At 40.8% G+C, this 17,499-nt stretch overlaps 2 protein-coding genes across 3 annotated transcripts; one reads left to right on the top strand and one right to left on the bottom strand.

The window, feature by feature from the left end:
* Positions 1-133: 133 nt before the first annotated feature.
* Positions 134-9,092, top strand: rogdi (rogdi atypical leucine zipper). 2 transcript variants are annotated; one of them, XR_004609859.1, is made up of 12 exons: positions 137-313; positions 1,694-1,765; positions 2,001-2,083; positions 2,299-2,353; positions 2,471-2,551; positions 3,524-3,619; positions 3,722-3,820; positions 4,255-4,368; positions 4,453-4,502; positions 4,797-4,923; positions 6,403-6,498; positions 7,680-9,092. XR_004609859.1 is itself a non-coding variant. In XM_034539623.1 (11 exons), exons 1-11 carry the CDS (start codon positions 239-241, stop codon positions 6,442-6,444), a joined length of 894 nt encoding a protein of 297 aa, XP_034395514.1. In that variant the 5' UTR covers positions 134-238; the 3' UTR covers positions 6,445-9,092. The 2 variants fall into 2 exon arrangements, 1 of the variants encoding a protein (XP_034395514.1); XM_034539623.1 differs by having other exon boundaries at positions 134-313; positions 6,403-9,092.
* Positions 9,093-9,424: 332 nt separating this feature from the next.
* smim22 (small integral membrane protein 22) lies at positions 9,425-11,958 on the bottom strand. The gene is made up of 4 exons (XM_034539624.1): positions 11,855-11,958; positions 11,132-11,268; positions 10,104-10,174; positions 9,425-9,788 (listed from the first exon to the last, which is right to left on the bottom strand). Exons 2-4 carry the CDS (start codon positions 11,250-11,252, stop codon positions 9,741-9,743), a joined length of 240 nt encoding a protein of 79 aa, XP_034395515.1. The 5' UTR covers positions 11,253-11,268; positions 11,855-11,958; the 3' UTR covers positions 9,425-9,740.
* Between the last annotated feature and the right edge of the window lie 5,541 nt (positions 11,959-17,499).

The following is a 17,499-nucleotide window of genomic DNA, read 5'->3' as shown; positions in this document are numbered from 1 at the left end:
ATGCTTATGATATCAGAGTCCCTTACATTGTGCATGTATTTTGTTCCAAAGGGTGATTTTAACCGTTATATTTTGCCGGTGATTTGGGTCGTTCACGTGAACGATTTTGTTATCTCCGACCGCACGTGAAGGCAACATAGCCGCAGCTAATCCAGCAGGTAGTGAGAGACCTTCGTCCCAAGGAGAGGACCGTGTTTCTAAGGCGTTATTCGTGTGTTTGTGTCCGTGTCCTCACAACATGCTCAACCCGCAGAGGTCTCTGTCCGAGCTGCCCAAGATGTCCGCTGCCAGTCAAGTGGAGAGAGCCGTTTTGGTAAGGTGCACTGCGAGGGAAACACGGCGCGGTTGGGCTAGCTACTCCGACGGCTGACCCTCCGTCGCTTAACGTTGATACATTTGTAGTTGATGGTTTCACAGGCTGGAGTTGCTCGAGCTGCTGAGATGGAACGTGGCATCCGCGCGCTCCAGTGCAGGTGGACAGGGCTCGCGCTGTCACAGTCGGTCTGTGATGTCAACTATTAGTAACACAACGCAGCATGTTGTGATCCGATCAGCACTGAACTCGGGGAGCTCGTCTTTACAGCACCGGTTCTAAAGGGCCTGTGTTTGCTTCTAGTGTCCTTAGAACAACACAATAAGCTACATGCAGAACACACTGCAGCTGAGCCTCTGGTGACTTTAATCAGGACCGAACAACAACCAGTGGTCCCTGAAAGATCTGTCAACCACGTTATGGTAAATTGGCTGTAAATACTTTATGCCAAGTGTTTTATGACGTTGAGGTAGGTTTCCCTTAACCAATGGAGACTCAAAGTGCTCAGTGAAATTAATATTTGAGACATAATTATATTAATATTAATATGCATAATTCCATCTAACCATGGAATGGTAAAATACTATAGTATGTGCTACTTTTCACATTAACTGAGTTTACCGAGGCCGTTTTTTCCTCCAAAAAAAGTTCCTTTTACGTCGTCCATAGTTTTGTCCAGCGCATTGCAGATCCAGTAATGTGATGTAATGTGTCTGCAACAATATGTGAGACATACTGTATGTTATGGCATCATATGCTTCCATCATAATGTCATTGGCCCACTTGCACTTTCACAATTTGTTTTCATGAATTCATTTGTATTATTGGAACAACTTGACTCAGCACTGCTGAGCTCCATCTTACATTCATCAGGCTCCCAGCTTTCAGATGATGTAAACTTCCACCTGGCTTCTACTGTTTACCCTAAAGATCCCCCCACCCCCAAAAAAGAAAGACAAAATGGGTTATTGTGGGTTAGATTTATTTTCTGTCCACCTCCATTGACACCTCTCTTGAACTTGAATAAACACTTGAACCTCTGTTTATTTCTTAAGATACAGGGCTGTATAGTACTGCATTAGTTTTAGCTAGGTGCTAATAAGTGCATCCATACATGTAGAATACAGTGAGGTACAAATGAGCAGCACATGACTAACAATTCAAACTATGAGAAAACTACAGATTTACAAGCTTCACAGAGTGTGAATGGAAACAATCCATGAACTGTACCTTTACAACAAGTAGGAGATATGAAAACAGCAAGGGTTGTGTTTGATGTAAGATAAGATAGTAATCACAGTAATCAGTGCAGGAATACGTCTACAATTTAAAGTGTGGGGTCCCACTGTATTATTATGTAAATGTTTGTTTTGACCTCAGGAGGAGGAATTCAACTGGCTGCTGAAAGAAGAAGTACACTCTGTTTTAAAGCAGCTCCAAGATGTCCTCAAGGTAAATGTCATGTGTTGATGTAAAAACGTGAAAGTTGACCAATTCTATTTCATTCACTCTGTCCCAGTCATCATGGATTTCCAGTGTGGGTTTTACACTTGTTATAGACTAGAAGTCAAATTATAGACCAGAAACAATCATTCTGTCGAATTTGACACCTGAAACGATGCAGTTTCAATGTCAACTCTGTGACTGAGATTTGATTCATATAGTACGTCTGCTCTACCATCAACAGGAGGCATCTAGACGTTTCTCCACGCCGACGCCAGGCCTGGAGAGTCAGCAGAAACAGGAAAACTTCATCCTCGGCAGCTCAACGTAAAGCTCTGAGCCTTTTTATGATAAGTGTCACTCTTTATGGTGTAAAATCAGTATGGACATAACAGAAATGAAATGCATTGGATAGCGTGTCTTAAGTTAAATAAATAGGTCTGGTCCAATGTCTTCTTCCTGTGGAGGAAGTGGCTGGATAGTTTGAAATGTGCTGTGACACTGAATGAATGTCTTGCTCCTCTGGGGATGTCATTTTGCAGCATGGATCAAGTAAAGGGGGTGCTGACTCTGCAGGGAGAGGCTCTGACTCAGGCCGTGAGCTTTTTCTACTTCTCATTGAGTTCAATACATTCCCCGAATGTGAAAATGAAACATTGATTCAAGCTTTCAAGCTAAATTTGTTCCTTGGTAATGGTTTGCTTTTCTTAACAGGACATAAACCTGAAGGTTGCAAAGAGCAGCCAAGTGTTGCATTTTCAGTTCAGAGAGGACAAGCTGTGGAAACTGCAGCAGGTACAGTATGTTAGTGATTAATGCTGCAAGAACAACAGAACAGTTTGGTTCCAGCTAGGAGGATTGTCTGGTTTCTCTTATAAGAGACATCTTTCTCAGTGGTGGTCCTAACCACATGTGTATTAACTATACACATGGGTTGTGCTACGATGCGTTGTTTTTGCTCAACTGTTACTTTAAAATAAGTTATTTTTAGTAGTTTAGTGTATATATTTGTATTTCAGTGTACAGTTGAATTTAGGCCAAGTAGTGTTGCCAGAGTTAGTTGATACCCACGAAGCAGACACAACACTCATGTGTTGAGAATTTTACTGACTTCACTTGGAGGTATCGCCAAATGTCTTATACATAGTTGTAAATAGGCTGATGGAATTGAATCATTCGATTTTTAGATAAAACAAGGAAGTTGTGACTGAATTTTCATCTCATCCTATAAATCCAAGGGTGGTTTCTCTGAGGTTAACGAGAAACAAGTTGCGAGATGATTGAGGTTAGACATTGACCTCCGACGGTCGAGGTTAGAGTTCTGCACCCGTACCTAAACTTGAATCTGTCTGTCAAACAGTTTTTTAATAATAAAAAAAATATTAATTAAATAATTTGTAAACCATCATATTCATTATGTCATCAGCCGTCAGACAAAATGTTGCTATGTTGAGGTTTCTGTCCAGAAACAGCAACAAGCATGTTGTTTGTGAGGTGAGGTCAGGATTTAAAGGTCAGGTTAGAGAATAATAATGTCAGTATAACCTGACACCTACTGCAGGTCCTGATTATTGAACATCATCTAACATGAATACTGGGATTCCGTAGCAATGCTAACATTTCACCATCTATATTGATAACTTTGATGGCTTTTACAGTCTGGATATACTTTCTTATCTTGGCTTTAAATGTAAAATTGTTCATGGAAATTGTAGTAATACTCATCCTGACGATTTCACTTTTCTCTTGGTTCCGTTTATCATTCAGATTCAGGATGCCAGGAACCATGTGAACCAGGCCCTCCAGCTGCTTGGCAGCCATGATGAGAGCTACCACTTCAAGACTGGGGCTGAGGTTAATAAGGTCTGTCCTCTGTGTCCTCATGGCAACCATGCCCTGTTCACGCCAGTCCAAAACTTTCCCTTTTTCGGTGATCCTAGCCTCATGTTTCTGTTACTGCCGTAGCTCATGGATGCTGTGATGCTCCAGCTGACGAGGGCACGGAACCGCCTCACCACCCCGGCCTCCATGACGCTGCCTGAGCTTGCCACCAGTGGTCTAATGGTAGAGGACACATTACACACATTACACACATTAAGCACATTACGCATGCACGTATTAGTCTGTTAACACTTTTATCTAATATTTAACATAAAAATAAGTTATTAATCAGACTTGGATTTCTTTGAATTTTGATTTTTTTGACTTAACGCTCTGTTAATGAGTTATTGAGTTGAAAACATTTGGATCACATGAATCAGAAATAATACTACAGCCACCACTGGAATCTAGAATACTGATCATTTTAGAATAGCCAGGTTGTCACATGGTCAAACATCACATATGGGTGCATCGTACTGACATTTAACTGTTGAAAATAAACCCATCAATGCTCTCTGTTCAAACTTTTTTGGAGTCAGTTTACCCGGTATTTAGTCTCGTACTGTGGGTCCATATTCCTCTGTTGACCTTTTCTGTGCGTCTCCTTCCATCTCCAGAAAATGTTCACTCCACCCATGCCTGGGGATGTGATGGTGAACTTCTACATTAACTTAAGCAAACTGTGCCTGACCGTCTACCAGCTTCATGTGCTGCCCTCCAACACCACCAAGGTCAGACCTTGTGCTTTGCAACACTTTCTGAAGCCTCTCTGCAGCATGTGACTGATGTTTCCATGTTTTGTCTCATCGTGGTAGAATTTCAAGCCAGCTGGAAGCTCAGTGTTGCACAACCCAGGAGCAATGTTGTAAGTCCTTCCTTCCTTCTTTTAGCTCTATACATACAGTATATAACAGATTTAAGTAAATCATAAATAAAAATATTGCTATATATATATATATATATATATATATATATATATATATATATATATTAGTGTTAATGGAAAGAAAAATGTAATTATTGATATTACCTACATTTAGAAATACTCTCCTGGCTTTCCAGGGATAGTCGGTCCTAAATTCTGGAGCTGTACCACATTGAGCATGTGTATCTCTGAGGTCCCTTTTAATCTGTCTTTGCTGGGAACATTCCTCCACAGCGAACTCAACAACAACCGCTTCGAGGTGAGCCATGTTCACAAGGTGGAGTGTGTGGTGCCGTGGCTCAATGATACGCTGGTTTTCTTCACCATCTCGCTGCAGCTCTGTCAGCAGCTCAAGGACAAGGTATATGTCTGTCCTTCAAGACGTTCTCACAAAGTGACACAACGTCTTAAAGCTGCTGCACTTATAGGATGACGTATGTGTAAAGATTGTAAAACCTTCTGAGGCAAATTTGTGATTTGTGGGCTATACAAAATAAATTGAATGTAATCAATATTTTCGTATACACAAAAGGATAGAGCGGCTTTTTCGCAAATGCCTCAGTGCTCCGGTGCTATTTATGGTAATGAGCTAAATGCAGACATTTTGTGTAAATGTGCTTCTTCTATGTAGATGAGCCTCATTGCAGAAATTCATTCACAAAGCTCAGCACGGATACAGTGGAAGCTTTAGCGTCTTGATGAAGCACAATCATAAGGAGGTTCTCTCGGTCTCTTTGAATTCCGTGCCTGATGTTTTGAGGAATGCCTCTGTACGATCGTGTGTGTGTTCTTGGGGCAAAGGCAACATTGATAATTGCAATCAATTGCCAAAAAAAGGGCAAATTGCATTCTGCTGCAAAACCTCACAGTGATAGCCGTTCCTAGTGATGCAGAATCAATCAGCCAATATCCATTCTTTGTGAATTTGGCTTCTCGTGTGTACCTTTCAACATGACTAGCGTTGCCAGCAGCAGCTCAGATCAAATCATTAACTTGTCAGTTACCTCAAACTGTGCTGTTGGCTCACTTTTAAAACCTGTGTCCAACTCTGATCAGGTGAAGGAAATAACTAGAGTTTGATTCATTTTAAAAGACCTGCATGTGAACATGTTTCCCTGAGACCAGAGGAGCAGCATAGATGGTTTCATCAACTCCACAACACAGAATAATGTAGACATTTAGTGGGCGTCAGTAAATTCAACTAATCTAATTATCACCAGACAGAAGACTGTATTACATTTCATTATTAAAGCGCTTTCTTTTAATTCAAAAGTATCTGTTTTGTGTTCAGTCACACCAGTTAACTCGACTGCCAGTTCTTTTGTATTGCAATTCAGTGGACGACAAATACGAGTGATTGGTTTGAGACTCTCCCGTTTGTGCACTGGAGTGAAAATAATGCCTTCCTTCAATAGATAAATGTCCATTGTGATACCAAAAATCAAAATGAAATCAGATTGTTATACACCCAAAGATTCCTGGCCAAATATTTTTCTGATTGGGTGAATATTAGACGTCCACACAAATATGACTCTAAATACATGATGAATGGTGCTTTATGACTTCTAAAGTGACTTTATAAGATGATGTTATTTCAACTTGTTCAGCTTCTAAAAAGGCCAAAAAGAAGCAATTAACTCAGCCTCACTGCTGCTGTCAATCACGGTGGTTATCTACCTGCGGGTGTCCAGGTGTCTGCTAATTGATAAAGAATAGAAATGGCTGCTGATACAGTGACTATATGAAGGCTACTGTTGCCTGAATTGATTGTGACCAGTTGATTGCTAGATATTTAACTCTGAATAAAGAGCTAAGCGCATATGTCCTCCAATCCATGCAGGTATCAGTCTTCTCCAGTTTCTGGAACTACAGGCCTTTCTGATCCACTTCCTGTCCCTGCTCCAGAGACCGGCAGACGCAAACTAACTACGCAAGTGTAAGGGACATCCTGGGAAGGTTTTAATTTGTTTTACACATGTATTTATCATCCCGTCATTCAGTGTCAAGTTTTGCATGATTAGCTGAAGGAGCCAATGCAACCCCAACAGATATGAATATATTCCCAGATGTGTTTGCCAGCGGACGGACATTTATGTGTGTGCTGTTGCATCTCACAGCACTGACTTGACCTCCACCATGATTTAATGTGATTGTTGATGATTTGTGCTAAGAATTTATTTTTGAATGATTTGATTTGTTGCATTGCAGTAACTCAGTACTTACTGTGAATGTATATGGTTATCTCTGTTGTGTGGTGCACTCGGGGCTGGAGGACTAAACCGCACAAAGAGGGCACAGTGGTCAGTTATTTTTCTGATGAGTTCCATCTCATTAGTTTCAATGTTCAATGTTTCTTCCTCTTTTGTGGTCCCTTAAAATATAAAGAGCACTCTTCTAACTTTACGTGTCAAGGTCAAGTTTGCCAAGTCACGCGAGAACCCTCTTACTGCTCGCTGGTTAGATATGTTGGAAAGTAAACATTGGAGGAAGGCCCAAGCTCTTACCTGCCCAAAAGACTTCCATTTATTCTCCAGCCTACTGTTATAACTGATTCCAGAATGCAAAGCTCTCCTGTTCCTGGTCTGGTCACAATGTGAACAGCTTTGTTTAGATCGTCCCTAGACAGTCTCACCAAGAGGGGACCTGGTGTCTGGACTAAACCACATAGGCTTGGGTTTGGAGCCCACTCGCATCAAATCAAATGTCTGTTAGAAACGGGAAGTGCAGCATTTGATAGAAGTGGGCATTTACTAGGAAGGAAGGTTCAACAAAAGATGTTGAGTTGCAGTATGGGATGTGTGTTTTTGGACCTATATTAGGAACTAAAGATCAGGATTTGACCACTAAGGTAATCTGTTTTCTGTAAATTCCCCAGCTGTAAGAGTTATTTTGTAATCTGCATTTCCAGTTCATCCAGTTGTACTCATGAAGCTGTCCAACACTGGATGTGGCCATGGTCCCCTAGAGGACACTACTCACTTCTTTTGTACAACGTTCAGAACATTAACATTTCATCAACAACTATCTGTCAAGATCTAGAAGAGTAATGCCTACCTGAGCAGATAATGAAACCTCTTGTGTGTGTTATCACATCTTCTTCTCTCTTTGTTCACATAGCCGGCCAGCCACATGTTGTTAGTGCACGTGAGCGCTGTGCACTGCTCTCTTACGACGGTTACAGCTGACCAGAAGCGTTGCGTCCACCCTCCGGCTTGCCAATGTTGCCGTTGTTGTTGGCACCGTTAGCAGCTAGCAGCTGGTTCACCCACCGGCATGCCACAGTGTTGCAAAGAGAGGGCAAACGGTTTCATGAAGGGGAGGAAAAGACTAAGGATGCATCGTATTAGGAAAACATGTCCCACTGTGATCTTTGAACACAAACCTGTTGGTGACAGATGGTGTCCCTTCATTCTCAGACCCTACAGTGTTTGTGGACCAATTCCAATGGCTGGTCTTTCAGACACACTTTGATGTGGACTAGCTCTGGAGTTCTCCTGCAACACTTCACACAGGTGAAGTCCTTTAAAGTATGTGAGGGTCCATCTTACGCCATCTTCTCATCATGTGGCATGGGTAGAGAGATTCCGGCGGTTACGAGTCTAGATGGTTGTATTACTACACAGTCATGTTAGAAAATACTAATTCTTTGAATTCACAGTAAAACACCATACACATTAAATGTGGGTTTTAATGACATTGAAATACAGTGTTTTCATGTTTGGTTTTAAGGCACATCTGTTATTTAAAGGGACAGTGTGTAGGAGTGGCTGTGATTGACGTTGCAGATTGCATTCAACTGAACAACTCAACAAGTCTGCTCACTCCTTCCTTTCCTAATGTGTAGGAGACTTCGGTGGCCTTTAGTCAACATAAAAGTCTCTCTAGAGTCAGTGATTGTTTTGTCCGTTGAAGGTTACCGTAGAAGCATGGTGGACACTGAAGAGGACCTGCTACCTATGTAGATATGAAGGACTCATTCTAAGCTAGTAGAAACACTGCAATTCTTAGTTTCAGATGATTATTCACAATGAAAACATAGTTATGTAGATTATATTCTACTTCTGCTAATATATTCACAGAAATCTTACACACTGGCCCACATTGGATGTATTGGAGAGTTTCCAACTTAGATGTTGATGTGAACGCTACTTCCAAGTTGGGAACTCTGACATGGCCTTCAGGGGCATGAGTGTGGATGTTGGAGCTGGGCTGCTGCTCTATTTTGTTATTGTTTACTGCTCCATTTGGTGGAAATAACTGAACTCACATTCCCTGTTTTTACTGCATGGATGTGACTAAATGATAAGCTACTGGTCACGTCTACTGAAGTCATGTTTGTCTGCTCTATTTTCATATTTATTTGACACGTTTTGCACATATGTTGTTGATTCCCTGTCAATCAAACACTTCTATCATGAACAAAAATGACTTTATTCCAGTAAGTGTTAATCTATTTTGAAAAGCTGCCTCTCATATACATGTGGAAATTATGTATCTGATATCTGTGCAATAAACATATTCTCAACAATAGGCCGTCTCTGTTGACTGTTGCTGCAGTGAAGCTACATGTAAAGATGTCATGAGACTGTTTCTGTGTCCGAAGAGAAATATGTTTTCTCCCATATTAAAGAACATGCAGAGGTTTAAAGCTAATAAGTAAGTCCTCATTGTGCAGAATAATTGCTCCAGTGACCCAAATAGTATCTTTATTATTATAATTATAGTGTGATGCAGAGGGAGAGTGAGAGGTCGTGACAGTGCTCTGACATCTCACTTGACGAGGAGTGAACAGAAGAGTGATGTTTCTGTATGTTTTACTGAAGGAGCATACATGAACGTGGAATGATAAAGAATACATCAAATAAAGCTTTTAATATACTTTAATATGTTTATTACTAAGTAAAACCTTCTACAAACAATATAGGAGGAAGTGAAATTCACATCTACGGAGAGTTTCCAGCTCCTCTGTGGTATCCTAGCAACACACAGCACTGGCAGTAAAAAGGATCACGTGTGTTAGATTTCCATAACTGGGGAGCAAAGGACTCGTGAACAATGATTCATTCTCTGTGTAAGTGGACTAAATCAGCTGACTGGTGACCAGTACAATTAAAGTCAAACTAAAGGCTGTGCTTCCTGCGTCATCAACCTTCACGACACTGGAGTGCAGCTCAACAGTCAGGGCTCCAGAGCCATGTTCTCTATGCCAACCTTCCGTCTGCGAGGCTGTTGAGGAAGCACAAAGCTATGTCATTACCAGAGTACGCAGTCCTGAATCACGTTGTTTCACTACGTGGCAGCATCTCTCGGTTATAGAATGCCAGGAATACGTCCTGTATCCTCTACACACTGGGAATGAGAAGGATACGTTGAGATACGTCTGGATGTCCAGGGTAAACTCCACAGCTCATCTGAGTCTAAATGTCTAAAATACTGTTGCTTCTTTGTCTGAAATCACACCCTCATTCCCAACTCCCTATTAAACAATCTCAAACTCAATAGTTCACTCTAGTTAGTGTGTGTGTGTGTGTGTGTGTGTACCTTCTCGTCGTCACAGCAGGAGCAGCAGCAGCAGCGGATGAGGACCAGGATGACCAGCAGCAGAATCATACCTGAGAACACACAGTGAGCAGACAGCTCACATCAATCTCAATCTGCAGTGAAACCCACTTTCATGGAACACAGACCACTTTGGTCCATTTAATTGGTTCCAACAGCTAATAAGTGTCTATGGCAGACATGCAGCATGCTGTATTGTACAAGCTGCAAATGCAAATGCATATATAGCTGATGTCATCCTGAGCATACAACTTGATGCAAAAAGAAGGAATGCTGGAGCTGGTAAGGTTGTTGTGGTTTCTGCTGAATAAAGCACGTTTGTCTTCTGTATGTTTAACTCCAGCCCTGCAGCTGGACTCACAGCACAGTCAACTGAGCCAGATGTGCAAAGGAAGAGCAGAGAAGAGTGTTTTGTACTCTAGCAGCACACAGTATACAAACAACATCTTCTCCTTCTGTCCTGGATCATTGTGGAAGGCACTGAAGCTTGTCATCTGGAGCGTCATGGAGTCTCTCTTCAGAGAATGCATAGGAGACATTTCCATGACAGTTTCACTTTAGATTGATTTGAACATGATCATATAAGAATGCAAAATTGAACCTTGTTACCTTTTGATTACATTTTGAACATGAGTTTTAAAAACATCTGTCCGGCCTGATGTTGCCGTTTCCCACTGGATGTAGTTCAAATACCTTCAAATGTTCCAGTGATGATAACTAACTCCAAGAGTTCTACAATTGAGACATTGGTCTTTACTGTTTGATTAATATATATTGAATACTTCATTAATATCTTATATAACTAATTGTCTGTAAAGCATGTCTGGTTACATCTTGAACAGGTGGCAAGGAGATGATCTAGGGTTCAAATGTACACTTTGCATGGCTTTCTGCTCATTTTATATTTTGCATTTGCCTTCAGTAAAAAAAATAATATGAATATGGACTCTGATGCTGTTTTCTAGAAGTCATTAGAACATCTTACATCGGTTTCTTTCACCTTCACTCACCGATGAAGATGAAGAAGACTGCAAAAGAGGCGATGTCCCAGTCAGACTGGAAGAACTGCAGTCTGGAAACCACATGGCTGAACTGATCCTCCAGCTCCTGCTGCAGGTCTCTGTGCTCCATCGCTCTACTGATGTCACTTCAAAAGACATGCGTCATTACTTTAACATGGAAAAGACAGTAGCTATGCAGTGTAACAAACAAATTAATTAAATATAAAATCATTTGGGAATAGGTACTGAGAGTTGAGAGTGGATTGGAACCTTCAGAACAGAGATCAGCATACAAAGCAGCTGGCTGGTTGCCATGGGCTCATTGAAATAGGGTTGAATACACCTGCATATTAGATACATGCTGAGCATTATTTAAGTAGCCCAACGTTCACATCAGCTCGTAGAACAGGATATGTATTGATTTAGAAACAGATTAGAGTGTTGTTATGTATTGCCACGTACTGCATTTGTGTTGTTTGTCGTGTTGTAGGTCAAATATTGCTGATAAACTGCAGCTACAGTACAATTATGAACTCTCTTTTGACACCGCTGCCCTGCATGTTGCGTTCACTGGTAACCAGGCACTCTCACTACCCATTACACTTGGTTATAGTTTAGTACTTCATTCTCTTTTAAAGATGAACGTTGACACAAAAGAACAACATTTACATGTACAATGAATCTAAAAGTGTTGAGTTATTTAGGTGTTATTTCGAACAGCCGGTTTCTTACCTGAACGCGAAGTCGAGTCGCTCGTTTATTTCCTTCCGGGTCCGGTGGTCTAGCGGACTCACCTGCTGGTCCGCTGCCGCACCTCGTGTTGGTGCGCGCAGCCCGCCCCGTCCAGCAGTGTTTCCTCCTCATGGTATCTGAAGGTGATGCAGTCCACTTCCTTCACTGGGTGTGAAGGAAACACCATCAATAAATGAGAAGTTAGTTATGATACAAATACAAATACTCTTAGTAAGTCATGCTTTTAGATTTAATGACACATCATCTGAATTTCATAATTATATAATTATGTAATAAAGTCAAAATTATTAGATAAGTCAAAATATGTCAAACGTAAATAAATAAAAATGAATCTCATACTTTTGACTTAATTAGTCACTATTCTGATATTTCATCTCACTCGACCATATTTTCTAATAGGCTTCCATACCTTAGTCATACTCTACATTATATTACATGCTATTTATTGATTTATGTTGTCACAAACTACACAATCACTTATTCAAATCAGTAACTGTCTTGTATTTGCATTTGAAGCAATACATACATAAATCAAAGTAGAGCAATGCACTATTGTAAAGTGTGACTGTGGTTGGCACGTGGCAGTCTAAAATGAGAACAGGAGTCACAACCGCAAGATATGACGTGACCATTAAAGGTAATACAGCAACCACTTATTTTATCAAGAATCCTATTCCACACAAAACTGTGATATGTTCCTACAGTGATGTTTAAGCTTCACTGTGGTGTAGTGGCTAGCACTGTCGCCTCACAGCAAGAGGGCCGCGGGTTCGATTCCCGGTCGGAGCGGTCCTTCTGTGTGGAGTTTGCATGTTCTCCCCTTGGCAGCGTGGGTTCTCTCCGGGCTCTCCGGCTTCCTCCCACAGTCCAAAGACATGCTGCAGGTTAATTGATCTCTAAATTGGTTGTATGTGCCCTCGATGGACTGGCGGCCTGTCCAGGGTGTCCCCTGCCTTCGCCCTATGTCAGCTGGGATAGGCTCCCGCGACCCTAATGAGGATAAGCGGTATTGAAAATGGATGGATGGATGTGCAGAAGAATGTGTGCACATCTGAAAATAAGATTAGAAGAATCTCCATATTGGGAATCATTCAATGACAGAAAAGGAAGATTACATTTTTAAGAACTTTATGTGGAACAAACATCTCACACACAAGGTATTATGTTATCGATGCTACATCGGCAACGGTGTGGACATTTATGATTATGATAACAAGATTCTTCTGTTATGTGCAGCTGCAGGTAACTGGACCCAAACGCCGTCAACACTCGAAAAGGCAACTTTATTGCTCAACAGGATTTAACAGGATTCAAAAACAAACAAAACAGGCTCACACACATGATCTTCAATGATCTAGACAAGACGAACCAACAAAGGGGAATGACATGAACAGGACTTAAATACAGAGGGCTGGTGCAGGTGATTGGACACAGGAGGAAACAATCAGGGACAGGGCAGACAATCACAGGGACAGGAAGTGCAGAGAAACAGAGGACACGAGAGACAAGGACTTCAAAATAAAACAGGAAACACGACACAACACTACAGATCCTGACATCTTCTTCTTCTTCATCTTCTTCTTCTTCTTCTTCAGCACACTGATTAATCTCCTGCAGGCTTAATATTATTACTTTACTTATTCTCCATCTTCCGTACAAAAGTTTGTCGCGTATCACTGTTGCACGCACATACGTCAAAATGTGCGGGAATCTGATCGGGAATCGTGTGCTATGGTGGGCCAGGTCCACTGTTACCGGCCTGAGGTTATCATGGGATGGGTGATGTAAGGATTGGGAGGAGGAGGGGCAAGTGGAGGTTGTTTCTGGGGATGGGGGACAGGGGCATGATGGTAGGGGAGGGCAACATCAGCCACAGCCCAGGAAAATGGCGATGGGGTTGGCAGAGTTGGTAAGGAGGTCCCACGCTGCAGCCCGGTGGGCATGACCCCATCAGCCAGTCAATGGCCAATGGGTCCGAAGGGTAGAGGCCACACCTCCTGAACCCAGTCACCACCACTCTCCGGTCCTTCACCCTCTGTTGGGGGTCTCCTAATGCAACTAAATTTCTCCTGGAAGAAAGGCACTTCAACAAAGCTAGCTAACGAACTCAACCATCATTGAACAATAATGTAAGTACTCAAACAGCTTATTAGCCAAATGTAAATATGTGTTTTCACTCAGAGTACAAGTTACACACTCATAAGTTATCTCTCTAAACTTTACTGAAACATATTTCCTCTGCTCTGTGAATTGTCAACTTGTTCACCTCAAAGAATTGTTGAATAAAGTAAAGAAACTCAGGTTGAGAAGTACTCTCAGTACAATAACTGTAAAATAGGTACTTATCATACAGATTTGCTCATTTTAAAGTTCTATATCATAATTTATATGATCAGATTATTAATACCGATTCATCAACATGTAAGCTGTATTTAAATGTAGCATGATGTGCAGGTGAAAGATATTCTCAACGTTATGTATGATTGGGTAACTTTGTTCACTCTTTAAAAATGCTTCATGTTTCAGAAAAGTAACGTGTAAAATGTTTCTCTGCAAAGTAAGTAGGAACTGTAGCTGAAAGTAACTGAAAGGGAGTAAAGAGAAAGATGGACAGGTCAAACTTGCGGAAGGTACCACAAAGGCTATTTGAATAATGTTGGTGTTATAATAAAGGCAACCCATGTGAGCTTTTGTTCAGATGTGTAAATATTAGTATATTGCTTAAGAGTAAATAAAGATGAAACACAGCGAAAATAGAAGTTTCAGGTTTGCCTAGGGAAAAAAAAGCACTTTCAGGATGATTATCTCTTGAAAGGACGCAGTGCAAAGGTCTAAACCCCACCCAGATCATAGCACACTATGTGAACAGTCTGTGCAAAGTTTGACTCTGAAAAAGTGAAGCAGAACAAAGTTAGAGAGGTTTTAGTACAGAGAATTTAGGTCAAATGGGCACCATCTGTGCAATTTGAATTTTCTCATGTTCCAAACCATATGTTTCACTTGTATATTACGTTCGTTTTTATTCTTCTAATCAACAAAGGTAAGCAGCATTTGCTGACTGTAAAGCGCTAATGCGATTCATGTTGCTGTGTTCTTTGGCTCTTATCTCGATAATGCTTTGGTACAGAAGGATTTTGTAAAGATGTATAGAATCTGTGTTAAATCGTCTTGCTTTTTGCTATCTGGCTTTTTCTGATAGCACCGAGCTACGGGTTGCTAGTTCCGAAAACGTGCTGAGCATGATGAAAGAAATAACGGCAACAGTGGATATAGTATAATAATAATGATATTAAAAGTAATGGTATTGGCAACACTAATTGCAATGCAACTAGCAATTATAGTGATAATAGCACTAAGCGTCGTGTATAGGACCAGGGTCCAGATATAATCACGATCCATGTAAACCTGTGAAGAGAGAAAGCACAAAGACTACGGGGGGAAAGTAAAATTAGTAATGTGCATTAATGGGACATGAATACATACAGAGAGAGAGATGTACACATGACATCTATTGCATCTGTCCATCCGGGGAGAGGGATCCTCCTCTGTTGCTCTCCTGAAGGTTTCTTCCCTTTTTTCCCTGTGAAAGGTTATTTTTGGGGAGTTTTTCCTGATCCGATGTGAGGTCCTGGGACAGGGATGTCGTATGTGTACAGATTGTAAGCCCTCTGAGGCTAATTTGTAATTTGTGATATTGGGCTATACAAAATAAACTGAATTGAATTGAATTGAATACAGTAATAAAAAAAACATGTGATCTTCATCACTGAGGGGTTTATGGATATTTTCAATATTAGCATTATTTACTGGTAATTTTCCTTGTGTGAGTGGACTGATAACAAGTTGATCACTAACGTCCTTTTCTATTACTTCAGTTGTCTTACTGACAGTTGATGAAACTCAGTAAACAGAATCTATGTACAATCACTTTTAAAACATGTCTCTCTGAAAAAATAACTGGGCTCAAAAATGGGCAAGTATGAATTTAAGTTTAGGACAATTTTTAAGACCATTTATTTGTATACATAATTAACAAAATAATGAAAATTAATTAAATGTAAGTGAATTGTGTAGAGCAGCTCATATCCAACATAAATAACCTGAAAGTCAACACTATTTAGATAATACTTTCATCAGTCATCTCTATGACTCACTAATTAAAAATGTGTCAAATCACTCTGCCTATTTTACATGTATTGTCCACTTGATGGCGCAGTAGAGCAAATGAAGCATCATGAAGCTTCGGCCCATGAGTGAACCAATTGGATGGAAAGCTTCAATGCTTCACGAAGCTTCACCTCGCCATCACTACAATTTCAGTCAACAGGCGGGAACTCACGTACATTGCAATACAAACACACACACTTCAATATTCACGGTAAAACTCAACTCTTAAGTAACCAAAACAGACCAACAATATTCTCAGGAAACATCTTACATCCATACTGACATGTTAACTTCATTCATAACCAACAACATACCTAAAAGGGGGGATAAATAATAACGAGAGTGATTTGGTGTCTTCCTCAACAAGGCTTTACTTTTGTCAGGAAAAGATCGCGACTTTCCCAGAGGTATGTGGGCGGAGACTAAAGCAATCGATCTCAGACTCAAGATCCAGACTGCTTAGTAGATCACTCATCTCTTTACTCTATTATTTTAACTTGCACAATAATAAACGAAATAAATAATGTAAGAACACCATAGTCAACACCTTCATCTTCTAAACACTTATCATGTAATTTATGAACAATCACAATCAAGCACAACAGAGCATGACATCTCCCTACTCTCTAACCTGCTCAAGAGTGCATGTTTTCCAACCTGTCACACTTCCAACCAACATTAGAGAGTTTGAAGGGAGCTTTGGGATTGATGTCCACTCACTGACATGATTTATCTTGCTTTCAACCAGCATTAGAGAGAGTTTGAAGGGAGCTTTGGGGTTCATGTCTACTCACTGACATGATTTATCTTGCTTCCAACCAGCATTAGAGAGTTTGAAGGGAGCTTTGGGGTTCATGTCCACTCACTGACATTATTTATCTTGCTTCCAACCAGCATTAGAGAGAGTTGGAAGGTGACATTATTTATCTTGCTTCCAACCAGCATTAGAGAGAGTTGGAAGGGAGCTTTGGGGTTCATGTCCACTCACTGACATTATTATCTTGCTTCCAACCAGCATTAGAGGGAGTTTGCACCAAGGTGCTCCGCAGGTAGTGATTGCTTGAAATGACAACTAACAGTCGCGCAAATTCTACCTGTTATTTTGAGTATGCACTGATATGAAACGCTCAGATAAATGTAAACAGGTGTACAGTAAATTCTGGCACAATACAGTACACCCTGTGACTCTCAACCAGAATCAGAATGCTTGATTTCATCTACCCATATTATAAAAATGAAATAACTGTGTTAGCCCCTAGATATGCTGTGATAGGCCAAGATTGCTGGGGAACATCTTAGGATACACTGAGCTCCTCTCACCTGTTCTCTCTCCCCTTCTGTATGAATTCATGTCCCTTCAATGAACATCACTAACTCTACTTCTTTCACGGAGTCTTTGTGCTTTCTCTCCTCACAGGTTTCCATGGATCGTGGTTTTATCTGGACCCTGGTCCTAC

The sequence above is a fragment of the Cyclopterus lumpus genome, chromosome 8, assembly GCF_009769545.1.
Source record: "Cyclopterus lumpus isolate fCycLum1 chromosome 8, fCycLum1.pri, whole genome shotgun sequence".
Lineage (NCBI taxonomy): Eukaryota > Metazoa > Chordata > Actinopteri > Perciformes > Cyclopteridae > Cyclopterus > Cyclopterus lumpus.
This window is presented reverse-complemented; position numbering and strand designations above follow the sequence as displayed.

Excerpts from the sequence above, each read along its gene's own strand:
- smim22 (XM_034539624.1), bottom strand. The coding sequence starts at position 11,252 with ATGGAGCACAGAGACCTGCAGCAGGAGCTGGAGGATCAGTTCAGCCAT. Across the intron at positions 10,175-11,131 it reads AGTCTTCTTCATCTTCATCG|GTATGATTCTGCTGCTGGTC; the intron begins GTGAGTGAAGGT and ends GTGTGTTCTCAG. Across the intron at positions 9,789-10,103 it reads CCTGCTGTGACGACGAGAAG|CCTCGCAGACGGAAGGTTGG; the intron begins GTACACACACAC and ends CTTCCTCAACAG.
- rogdi (XM_034539623.1), top strand. The coding sequence starts at position 239 with ATGCTCAACCCGCAGAGGTCTCTGTCCGAGCTGCCCAAGATGTCCGCT. Across the intron at positions 314-1,693 it reads AAGTGGAGAGAGCCGTTTTG|GAGGAGGAATTCAACTGGCT; the intron begins GTAAGGTGCACT and ends TTTTGACCTCAG. Across the intron at positions 2,354-2,470 it reads GAGAGGCTCTGACTCAGGCC|GACATAAACCTGAAGGTTGC; the intron begins GTGAGCTTTTTC and ends TTTTCTTAACAG.